Source organism: Gadus morhua, chromosome 12 (assembly GCF_902167405.1).
Source record: "Gadus morhua chromosome 12, gadMor3.0, whole genome shotgun sequence".
Classification (NCBI taxonomy): Eukaryota; Metazoa; Chordata; class Actinopteri; order Gadiformes; family Gadidae; genus Gadus; species Gadus morhua.
The window spans coordinates 23,138,367-23,150,232 of NC_044059.1; the positions used below are offsets into that span (position 1 = coordinate 23,138,367).

Genomic DNA, 11,866 nt, shown 5'->3' on the forward strand with positions numbered 1-11,866 from the left:
ATATCACATTGGGTTCTCTTGAGCTGTATTGTGCATTGTTCTGACCTCGCGTATCCAAAAAGGTTGTATTTTACTCAAACCGCACTAGTCGGAACCGCTTTGTAGCAATAATGGTACAAACTATATCACAATATTTCAATAATAGATACTGGCTGCGTTATTTATTATCCCCCAAAGGGCAGCTGGTTTGTTGTATTAAGGGATCTGTCAAAGCAATGTGCCATCATTAATAAACATGGTCTTGAAAGATGACAATCTACTAACTAATCTAAACCAAATCCCAATGGAAATATGAATGTAAATGAGTCATTGTACTTAATGCAACCTGAATAAGGATGAGCCCATGGTGTACTTAAAGTCCTTATTGGTTAAGCCATTGCCATTCGTGACTTATCGTGATATCCAGATGATGTAACTGCCCAGAGGTGGTTACATCATGCTCGTCATCCGTATGCCATCTTATCCATTATACTGCATAGTATCTAGTCAACAGTGCACCAAACGCTGTGCTAACTCTCGATGTGTCCCGCCCCACCCAGCGACACCACCACACAGGCCAAGGGCGATGCCAAGGACTTCTGGGTGAACATGCCAAACCTGATCAGCCACCTGAAGAAGGTGTCCGAGCAGAAGCCTCAGGCCACCTACTATAACGTGGACATGCTCAAGTACCAGGTAAACCCAGGGCACCTTATTACGCTGGGTTTACAGTTCCAAGTACAGCACGTCCCCCACGCCACAACTTGTAGAAACGACGCGGATCTGCACATTGACGCAAGGGAAGGCCGTACAGAAGGAAGCGATAGAGGGTTACATCCCCAAATGTACATGAACCGACCAGCAAATCCAAAACTGAAAATCATTGGACAGAGTCTGCTCCATTGAAAAAATATGTTGAAAATGCAATGCATTCATTTGATAATGAAGCTTTGAAATGAACTCCTGAAAAGCTGCTGGTGCATCAAACCACCTAAATTACACTCTTTTGATTATGCTTGGTTAATCAATTTTTCGACCGGCCGTCCAAAACAAAACCAAACACGTTTCCCCTGTAAGTGTAATCTAATGAATTGTAATGTTGGTTTACATATATGCCTTAGCTGTGTGTGTGTGTGTGTGTGTGTGTGTGTGTGTGTGTGTGTGTGTGTGTGTGTGTGTGTGTGTGTGTGTGTGTGTGTGTCCAGGTGTCGACACAGAGTCACCAGTCCACACCCCTGAACCTTGCCGTGAGCTGGAGATGCGAGGCCGCCAGCACGGACCTCAGGATAGACTACAAGTTCAACGGCGACGCAATGTCCACCCCTATGGCCCTCAACAACGTCCAGTTCCTGACCCCCGTCGACGGGGGCGTGTCCAAACTGCAGGCCGTGCTCCCCCCTGCCCAATGGTACAGTCCGGCAGTTCACTCATCTGCACTGCGAATGGTTTACTCACTTACACTGCTAATCTGTTTGTGATGGGTGGTGTTGTTGTCAAGATGAACCAATGGTTGCTTACCACATCAGAGGCACATGTGTCAAAGTCTCAGACTACAGAAGATGATGGATAGATACTTTATTGGCATTGCACATGTCACAAGTACAGAGCAACGAAATTACCAGTTACATCCCGTCCAAGAAACATAAAAGACAGTGTGGGGAGACAGGACGGAGAGACTGTCAGGGCGCACATGCTCTCCCTCGTTAGATAAGAAAAAGGTAAACAAGAGGGTAAACGAGGGGAAAAAAATCTCATTCCCAAACTCCTCTAAGGGGGGCAGTGTAGGGATTAGCAAAAAAACACCTCAACACATAAGCAACATATCGAAAACATCACACACACATGTGGGAGGGGGGAAGGGGAGGTGTCACAGCTCAGACACCGGGAGGAGGACGCGGCCAACGGGCGCGTCGCATCACTCACAGCACACTGTACTGCAACGAGGGACGGAGAGGCGGAGGGAATGTAGGCAAACGGTTAAAGGTGACATATTATACCACCAGGTGTGAGTGTGATTAGCCATTACAGGGCGTTTTGAAAATCTGCCTCGTCTGGCATCACAAGTGGGTGTCTCCACCAAGATGCTAATCACACTCACACCTGGTGCTATAATATGTCCCCTTTTAAATAATTGTTGTAGTGGTAGCCGGTGTAAAGCAGGGAGATTGCCCTTTGCTGAATGTTTTTTATTCTCAAAAAACAGGATGGGGCTCATCATGATAAATGTACAAGACAGCCATTGTTTAGTTTTTTATCATGGCCAACATTTCCAATTGTATACCCAAAAGCCAATGTTCTTCTCCTGTAATGTCAGTCTAGCATCTGACCGATAAAGTTACATCAGGTGTTATAGACGAGGCAGAGTGCTTCTGTCAGCACAATCCTTCAGAACCATTCAGTTGAAAGTATACTTTTTCAGTGCACTGAAAGTATTATCAGTGCACTATAATACTCTGAAATCATGCAAAACTCATTTTTGCCCATTGGAAAAAAGAGATATACTGCAGTGAACATCTTGCAAGGTTAACATCTTGCTGATGAGGCAGTAGTGACACATTACTTATCCTGTTGGCGGTTTCAGAGGGAATTTGAATAAGAAACTGGATTACTCTGGCTTTGAGGGATATTTAGTTTTCTTTTTCCCTTTCTCTGTGACAGGAATGCGGAGCACCAACGAATCCTTTGGAAAATCCCGGATATTTCACAGAAGTCTGACAACGGAGGTGCGTCCACAGATGAATGCTATAGATATCAATTCCAAGTTTTCAAACTTGCTTTTTCATATTAACATGCACAATAACTTGTGCCCTTTGCATGGGAACATTCATCAGACTACATCAGACTCTTTTTACACTATATGCTGCCCACTCTCACTAACACCATATGAGCATGAAAACCTTCATCCTCAATGCCAAACTCATAGGTGTTCACTGATGCCCTCTTCTGTCTGAAGATGGTTCCGATTTGTTATGGAAAAATATGTATCTTTGTGGTTGGCTACTCCTGGAAGCATGCCATTGCCTTATGTACTGTAGATGGTAGAGTGATGGTTTCACACATATAGATCAGGCTCTGTCCAGTGTCCACAGACAGCCTGACTCAATTATGTTTGTTTTGGTTGCCTTGATACGCTAAAGGCTCAGTTATGGCTACACATTGACGTTGAGTAATGGATTTACGGACCAATTATGTCTTTGCGGACCCTCCTTGCCTCCAGCGCAAGGGCCTGACGAGGCGACGCAGCACTTAGGCCTGTGATTGGTCCACTAACTAAAACCCGACGCAGAACCAAAACAGGTTCACGACTGCGTCGCGTGGTCATTGCGTTGCGTCGACATGGAACCATAACTGAGCCTTAAGGGTTCATGTTGACTTTGAATACTTAGTTGAAGTCCCAGGGGTGAGGAAACCCAACCCCTCTCAACCATCTCTTAACCCCGCCCTGTGTCCTCCCGACCCTCCCAGGCGTTGGCTCGTTGCTGGCCCGCTTCCGGCTGTCGGAGGGCCCCAGCAAGCCGGCCCCGCTGGCCGTGCAGTTCACCAGCGAGGGGAGCACCCTGTCGGGCTGCGACATCGAGCTGGCCGGGCCCGGCTACCGCTTCTCACTGGTCAAGAAGAGGTTTGCCGCAGGTCAGTCTGTCCCCCCCGTCAGTCTGTCCACCCTGTTTGAATGAGCAGGTCAGTCTGTCCCCCCTGTCAGTCTGTCCCCCCTGTCAGTCTGTCCCCCCCTGTCAGTCTGTCCGCCCTGTCAGTCTGTCCCCCCTGTCAGTCTGTCCACCCTGTTTGAATGAGCAGGTCAGTCTGTCCCCCCTGTCAGTCTGTCCCCCCTGTCAGTCTGTCCCCCCTGTCAGTCTGTCCCCCCTGTTTGAATGAGCAGGTCAGTCTGTCCCCCCCATCATGTATCCCCTGTATAATGTAGTGGCAAGAGACCAGCAAGGCACTATGCTTTGACAATCAGGAATAGCTATGAGACGGTTGGAAAGACAAACCTGGTCACAGTTGATCCAGTCCAATCATCCAACCTTATTCTTGTAATTTGAGAGTAACATTACAAGCAAAGTAAAGAGGTGTAAATTCTCTATTGCAGGGGTCGGCAACCCTAGGCACGCGTGCCACCACTGGCACGGGGCAGCAAAAATGATTATTTTATTATTATTATTAAAAAATATCCCAGCACAATGCGGCAGCATAATCATTACTATCGATTTTTTTTGCACTTTATTCTGTTTTGGGCATTTCCTCCAAGTCTAAATATGTTTAAATTAGTTACAGAAAGTAGTATTCTGAAACGGGATGAATTAATAGTTTTTAAACCTATGTTGTGAGTAATAGAGAAGAAAATATTTAAAATATTGTTGCAAGTGGCCTGTATGCATCGCCTTCACATGGTTTTGCAAAGCTGTACATGTCTTTAAGATATTTATGTGTATGGTTCCAGCATTCTCATATATTCTCGTTTTTTACATTTCTCACGGTGCAAATATGTTTTTGAATGAGTTTCTTAAAATGGTGCTTTAAGATGGGACATATGTAATTATAATTTGTAAACCCTTGTTGCAAATATAACAACCAAAAAAATATTTCAAATGTTGATGCATGATTGTGGACTATATGGAAATAGTACAATTCCAGGTCTTCTGGAAATGTTTTTGGTCGCTGTATCATAATTCAGCTTAATGTTTAATATATTGTTGCTTACGGCACACTAATTAACGAGAAAAGGTCAAACTGGCGCTGCATATTGAAAAGGTTGCTGACCCCTGCTCTATAGGAATCTACCATGGCTACAGAGGGGGTTACTTAAATCATAGAAATCTCTAACGGAATCCTTGTCGTCTGATTTGCCTTGAAGATATTTACTTATATTTTGTTCTCCCAAACAAAATATAGTCCTCAATGCTGACTATACAGTCATCATTGATGACTGTATAGTAAGCAGTGACCATATATTAACTTTTATTGCCATGTTCCACACTGTCTCATGACTATGTTTAATTTCTGTCTTCTCAGGAAAATACCTGGCAGACAATTAAGTGAGGACGGCTAGTGAGAACACTACTACTGAACACTGGAACACTACAGACCCTCTCTGTGGATTACGACTGGCCCGGAGGGATAGAGGGCGGATCAAAACACCACGACAGACATGATGGATGCATCCCCGCACCAACAATACCACCACTACCACCACCCTTCGCCCCATATTGAATCCCCTCCTTACGGAGTGAGACAAGGTCACGCAGCCTCACCCAGCAGTATTGTATAACTTGCATATAGCGTTGTGGTTTTTAGGTCATGTGATGATATTGTACCCGTACAAAACCTGTATTTAATTCATGAACATCGGTATTGCTGTGCTGTCAGGACCCTCTCTCTCTCTGGTTTCACCTACCCTTTCTGTGATCTGTCTCTCTCTATCCCCCCCCCGCCCACAAACACACACACACACACAGTCCCACGCCCAGGTGTGTCCATAATGTGGTTGTGTGTTCTACTAAATCACTGCAGCTGCCTCCCCAAGCGCCCCTCACACAGTCTCAGCCCTGTTCTTCCAGTGTAGATTGCGCGACGCGAGGCGTGGTTGTGGAGCCTTGAAGGGAGACACTCGATGCAGGTGTGGAAGACTCTGACAGCTCTAGTCCCGGGCCGCCCTGTCTGTAATACTGACCAAGGCAGCCTGAGGTGACACTTTCGGGGCCAACACCGGATGAGTTGAATAAAACAGGTAAAATAACAGCACTACATTCAGTTATGGCTCTGGCCCCCTCTGTGCTCATCCACTGCTGTGGTCTGTCCAAAACTTTGCCAGCACATCGATGCTGCCAACTCTTATGGTTTGACGCGTTGAGTCACATAGAAACATGAGAAACCGGCTCAAACTATTCCTAGTGGTAATACAGGGTCAAGTGGCGCTCGGTCTGGAGGAAAATCCCCTCTATGTATTTTTATGTTATTATAAATGCACTGAGACCAATATAAATGATTATTACTCTGAAGGAGCATGCAGTCAGTGTTAGGCAGTTGGGCAGCTGCAATGATAAAGGCTAGTTTCTGGTCGCAAAGTATCCAATCGTTTTCCCAGAAGAAATCAAATGTACAAAGTGTCATTTTAAATCAAATAATATATATGAATATAATATATATAGATATATATCTATATATATATCCTAAAGGGCGTTTGGTGTTTTCCTTGTGTCGTCAGATAGCCTTTCTGTTGTCCCCGAACAACAGCGATAGACTCCAGAGTACATTACAGCATTCTATTTTTATTTATTGATGACGAATTGTTGTAAAAAGTTCTTCTGTATATGAATAGAGTTTGAATGGATCACACTTAAGAACCCTTATAGGTATGAATATTTGATTCTCTTGTTTTGTTTATATGTGTAGTTGGGTAACCCGTGTACAGTATATAAGGTCTAATTTTTTGAATTTATTTGAGATATAATTTTTTTAATCCAAGTGCAACAGAGGATTTGAAATATATATATATCTATATATATATATATGGGTGGAAAGAAAATCTCACTGGATGCTGTGTCATGCTTCGTATAAGCAGTGTTACTCCGAGTTATTTACCCCGTGGGCAGGATTAAACATCAGACATGGTCAGGACAACGAGGACAAAATGTAACCAGTTTACATTGTAGCATGACTTCTTCTTCTATGGTTTTTACCGCTGTACCATGACTGGGACCAGAGTGTTTGCTGCGACCAGCTCAACCTTTAACTTCCACTAGCCGTAGGTCTGAAAGAAAAAGACAATGCACCCGAATTGACCTTTGCTCTCGTAAGCCTGGCCCAACATTTAAGATTTGAAGGGTTTTGAAAACCTCACCTCATACAAACTTTGACCTTATGTTGCCAGTCACATGCCTGTTCCCACTCTGCGCTGGGCACCAGTGCGTCCTAGTCTAGGGCCGAGGCAGCATGAGCCCACCAAGGAACCCCGATCCCGCGCTTTGAATCCATGGCTTTAATTAGCATAATGGTTAATGGTCTCTGTGAGATGACACGACGAAAGGACTGGAGGGACGGTTAAGCTGACCAAAATGTTTTTGTTTTTGTATTTTATGTGTGTATCCCCAGATGGTCCTCTATTAAAGACAATAAGCTAAATATTTTTAAAAATGGACAAAAAAAGAGGGAATAAAACCTATGATGTTGTTTTAATGTGAATAACACTGTGCTCATTTGGAACTTCCTGAACGCTCTGGTACTCAACGGGTTAAGAACAAAAGCGTATGTTTGGACTTGAACTTCAGAGTCGATGTACTGTAAGTGGGCTGCATTGGTTTATTTGTATTTTTGCCAAGTGTCACCATTGTCTGTACTATGGAGTGGCCACAGTCGCGCCTTCGTTGGCGGGATCTACACAAAAATGCACCGACCACGACAACCATTACATACACGCGGCTTTTGTATGACATGGCTTAGCATAACGTCGGCTCCTCTATGCAAGTCACGGCTCCTTTCCTTTCATTCAACCTTATTATTTGAAACATTTAGCTAACCGGCATGGTGGCTGTTGTCTGTTGGGTTTAGCCTGCTGGGGGGGGGGGGGGGGGGGGGGGGGGGGGGGGGTAAAATCAAACCAACGTCTAGCTCATGTTTTTAACATTAATCTGTTTCTACTGACATCCTTCTACGGTTCCTGTGTAGACCGATCCCATGGGAGCATTCTGGGCGTTATTGCAAGGAGCAGTACCAACAAGGATTGTCTGGTAGCGTTGAGCTGTCCCAAGATGTGACGTAGGTGCTACCTCACATCTAAAGCTAACTGGATGAATCAAGTAATGCTGTAAGAAGGCTAGCAGCGACTGTGCTATCTCCATTTGAAGACCAATAGCGATCGGTGCAGCCTGTCCCCGACACCGGCAGCCATTTTTAAGTCCTCCACTGGAAATCTAACGATAAATAAAGGGTATAAAGCATATCACTAGGAAATATGTATTATCCAAACATGAAATGGTTGGTTAATATGGGCCAAGGCAGATTTTATATACATCTTTTTTCATTTCTTTGAGATTTCTTTGAGATCTGGCTCCGATAACGGGATGTCCTAAACAATGGCTGGCCCTGCAGTGGCATGTTGCCCCGCCTCATAGGCCTGTGTTGACGTTGAGGAGAGCAGGGATTGTGTTTGTGTGTTGCTGCTGTGAGACAGAATGCTTTTGGTGGTGTACCGTTGACTTGACCCATGTGCAAGCTGTTTGTACAGTACATAAAAACGCTAAGATGAGCTGAAAAAAAAACAACCTAGTTTGCTTCTTTCCAAGACCAATAAAAAGTTATAACTGGACGTGTGTGTATGTCTGTGTGTACATTCAGTCTCATGCTTATTGAAACAAATGTACACATCATGGGCCACGTAGTTCATGTTCATGTTGGAAAATAACCGCAGAAAAAAATATGCGAGAAACTTTATTCCACAAAAGTGGCAAAATGATACAATATTTCACATATTATAAACGCATTCAAAATAGATATAGAAAATGCACTGGGCTTATTCTCTACTGATTTGCTTCAAGTTGTTAGCCAACCCAACGGCAAAACTGTTCACAACCAGTGATCCCCTAGTCACACATCAGTCACATTTCAAGTCCACATGAACTAAAAGTTTAACAGAAAACTAAAACATCTTTATCTGAAATATAAGTTCTGATAAAAATAAATATTAAAGCCGTGCACATTTTCTCTATAGGCCTATAATCGTTTTAGGATCTTCGGTTTGTGGAATGGGATCATCATGGTTACTCGGAGAAAGAGAGAGCGAGAAGGAGAGATGGAGGGAGGGAAGGAGAGAGAGAGAGAGAGAGAGAGAGGGAGAGAGAGGGTGGGGCCTCAGCAGAGGAAGCGTAGGTCACTCTTCCCACAGCCCACCTGGCAGCACACGGTGGTCAGTATATTATTCATGTCCCGCCGGGTCAGCTCTGTGACCACGTTACGTCCCACGCCTTCCAAGCTGTCCTGGTCTCCTGTTAAACACATGGACATAAAGATACGCCGAGATGAGACGTGACGGTTCTGCGCTCCCTAAACCAGCCAGTAAATGGACTGCATTTATACAGCGCATTTATCCAAAGCACTTTACATTATAGCCTGACATTCACCCATTCATGCGCACATTCACACACCGACGGCGGAGTCAACCATGCAAGGCAGCAGCCACCTCGTTGGGAGCAGTTGGGTGAGGTGCCTTGCTCAAGGACACCTCATCACTTCAGGATGAGCAGGGGATCCAACTAGCAACCTTGCAATTACCAGCCAACCCGCTTTACCTCCTGAGCTACTGCCGCTGCCCCCCCCCCCTCCCCAGATAATACTACAGAATAGCATTGTCAAAAATGCAAGGGTAATCTCATTTAAAAGTAGAGGTTTTAATATATTTATGTTTCAATGTTCTCTAAAGTGATTTGAGTGCCTTTGTAAAGTGCTAAATAAAAACAATGAATTATTTATAGTGTTAAAAGTGCAAGCTATATAATTATAATCAAACGCATTACATGAATTAACAATACAGAAGGAAAGACCAAAGGAAACGTACTGCCCCCTTTATGAATGGGTTAATTTGGCTAATTGATTGGAGGGTTTCTGTGTTTGCATTAGTTATCTGCTTGTGTATGGGCTGCAGAGATGTAAACATCCTGCCTTTATCATCCTCCATGTAGATCCTCCCGATTTCCCCACGTTACTTCTATGCCTCATGTTGATTAGCAGAACCAGATGCATACATGGAGTGCGTGCTTGTTTGTGTGTGTGCATGCATGCGTGTGGCAGAGCAAGCCCCTGTGAGAGCAGGCCTCTCCATCAGATAATAATTTGACAACTAGTTTGTCTTTTGACCTAATGAGCCAGAGCAGAATTGAATGAGTGTGTCCTGGTGCTGGAGCAGATGCCTAGCTGCACAGTGGACACATGTCGGTCACTGGCCTGCTGTTCAATGGAAGGTCAGTGGGTGGCGCTTTCCTATAGGTAGAGACTAGTAAATACAAGGGTGATTGTTTGCTTCCTAATATCATTGCAACCCAGACTATTTTTTACTTCAGCTTGTTATAACTATTTATAAGTGAATGTGTTTAAAGATTTTTTTCCAAAAGATTTTGGGTATTGTTTTTTTTACAAGTACGTCGCAAATCATTTAGGAGTGGAAACAAATCAACATCCATCAAATAAACTAAACTACAAATAAAAAAACGGCAATGGTTTTCAAATCATAACAATATCAACACATCCTAAAAACATTGCAAGGCACTGAGTCCGTTATCCTGCTTAGTTATCCTGTTTAGTGTCAAAGAGAGTCTGGACAATATAGGTCTTCTACATGATGTTAATATTGAACTTCAAAGCACAACCCAAAGTATACCCTGTGACATGGTATACTTTATATTTGTATACCCTGTATACAAATACAAAGTATACCCTGTGACATGGTATACTTTTGTGTTTATATAATGTATGAACAAGCAAAATTCAAACATGTGTAATCCTATCAACTCCTCTCCCTTAGCATCGATCAACCAGTAAACCCCCAGCGGTGTTCTTCCAGGGTGGGGGAGGAGGGGCAGGAGAGTGCGCGTTTGGGGTAGGGGGCTTACCTTCCGTTTGAGACTCGGGGTCTTGGAGCAGGCGTCTCCACCGGGACCCCCCGCAGGTGTACACCACGGCCCTCAGGAACTCTCGACCGCACAGCTTCACCGCCTTCACCTGGGCCCCCGCCGGGCTCGCGCTGCACAGGAGCACGCACAACGCCACCGCCACGACCAGTGAGCAACGCATGACAGCGGCTGGGGTACTTTGGAATACTCTTGCTTGTAGAATGCAGGTCCTCTCTCTCTGTCTCTGTAGGCTTGTCCGGGAGGCTTTCTTCTTCTTCTGCGATGGGGTTGATCTGGTCTGCAGAGTGTGTGAGGTCGGACCGGTCTGTCCTGGTGCCTCTGTGCGGGGTTTATATATCCCCGTCCAGCTACCTATAGCAGGAACCGGCCTATTAAGAATCTTCTTAGCCAATCCCCTTTTACACACACACACACACACACACACACACACACACACACACACACACACACACACACACACACACACACACACACACACACAACCCCCCCACTCATCCTTACCAGCTTCGTGTAGTTAAAAATCTTTTTCCTTTTAATTTGTTTCCGGTCATCTCATCCATCACCATTTGGGTTTGAGAGTCCTGAGAATAGGGTGTGTGTGTTGAGGGAAGGGGGGGGGGCTAGCAGACAATCACATTACATGCGAGGGAGTGGGCGGTGCGGAAGGTGGCCTGGCACACAGACTTTGCCGTGATTACGCCGTTTTAACGGCCTAATTGTGCTGACCTTCTCCCGGCGGCGCGCCGTCTGAATCACCGCGCGGTGAATCCTCTCACGATGTCAGGGCGGGGTTCTGACCGCCGTGGAGCTCCGTTTGTTAGAAAGAGAGAGTCAATGTTGACGATCCATCATGCTGGGTCGTTAAGGTGGTGTTGATGGTGCTGCGGGGGGGGGGGGGGGGGGGGGGGAGGGGTCATCAAATGACTTTACCGCTGGAGGTCCCACTGACGTCCTCACTTACATTTTTATATGCTTGTATGAGAGAGGGTAGTAAACAATTTGAAGTGCTTGGCCCTGTTTGAGAGTCTCTGAACATGGTCTCCGCAAGTGTGTTGTAAAGGCCCTGACACACCAAACCAACGTCAAAGAACCAGCAGTGATGAAGACTAACTGGTACAGCCATCGGTACTGCACCTCTGTGAGAGGAAATACCTCTCCCTTACAGCCGGTGATGGTCGTCTGTATTCGTCTTTCAAAAGGGGACACCGGAAGTCCTACTGCGGATACACAAATCAGTATTTGCCAACCGTTTCACACCACTCTTGCAC

General features: G+C 45.1%; 2 protein-coding genes across 16 annotated transcripts in view; one reads left to right on the top strand and one right to left on the bottom strand.

Annotated features, from left to right (window-relative positions):
* Nucleotides 1-7,551, top strand: part of sgip1a (SH3GL interacting endocytic adaptor 1a) — a 54,712-nt gene extending 47,161 nt beyond the window's left edge. For all 15 annotated transcript variants that reach the window (XM_030372044.1, XM_030372049.1, XM_030372048.1 and 12 more), the window contains 5 exons: nucleotides 540-675; nucleotides 1,185-1,387; nucleotides 2,638-2,702; nucleotides 3,445-3,609; nucleotides 4,990-7,551. In XM_030372044.1, coding sequence (XP_030227904.1) covers nucleotides 540-675; nucleotides 1,185-1,387; nucleotides 2,638-2,702; nucleotides 3,445-3,609; nucleotides 4,990-5,012 — 592 coding nt within the window. In that variant the 3' untranslated portion in view covers nucleotides 5,013-7,551. The remainder of the gene's footprint in view (nucleotides 1-539; nucleotides 676-1,184; nucleotides 1,388-2,637; nucleotides 2,703-3,444; nucleotides 3,610-4,989) is intronic.
* Nucleotides 7,552-8,387: 836 nt separating this feature from the next.
* On the bottom strand, nucleotides 8,388-11,188 carry insl5a (insulin-like 5a). Its single transcript, XM_030372125.1, has 3 exons — nucleotides 11,100-11,188; nucleotides 10,578-10,949; nucleotides 8,388-8,957 (listed from the first exon to the last, which is right to left on the bottom strand). Exons 2-3 carry the CDS (start codon nucleotides 10,756-10,758, stop codon nucleotides 8,824-8,826), a joined length of 315 nt encoding a protein of 104 aa, XP_030227985.1. The 5' UTR covers nucleotides 10,759-10,949; nucleotides 11,100-11,188; the 3' UTR covers nucleotides 8,388-8,823.
* Nucleotides 11,189-11,866: the final 678 nt, after the last annotated feature.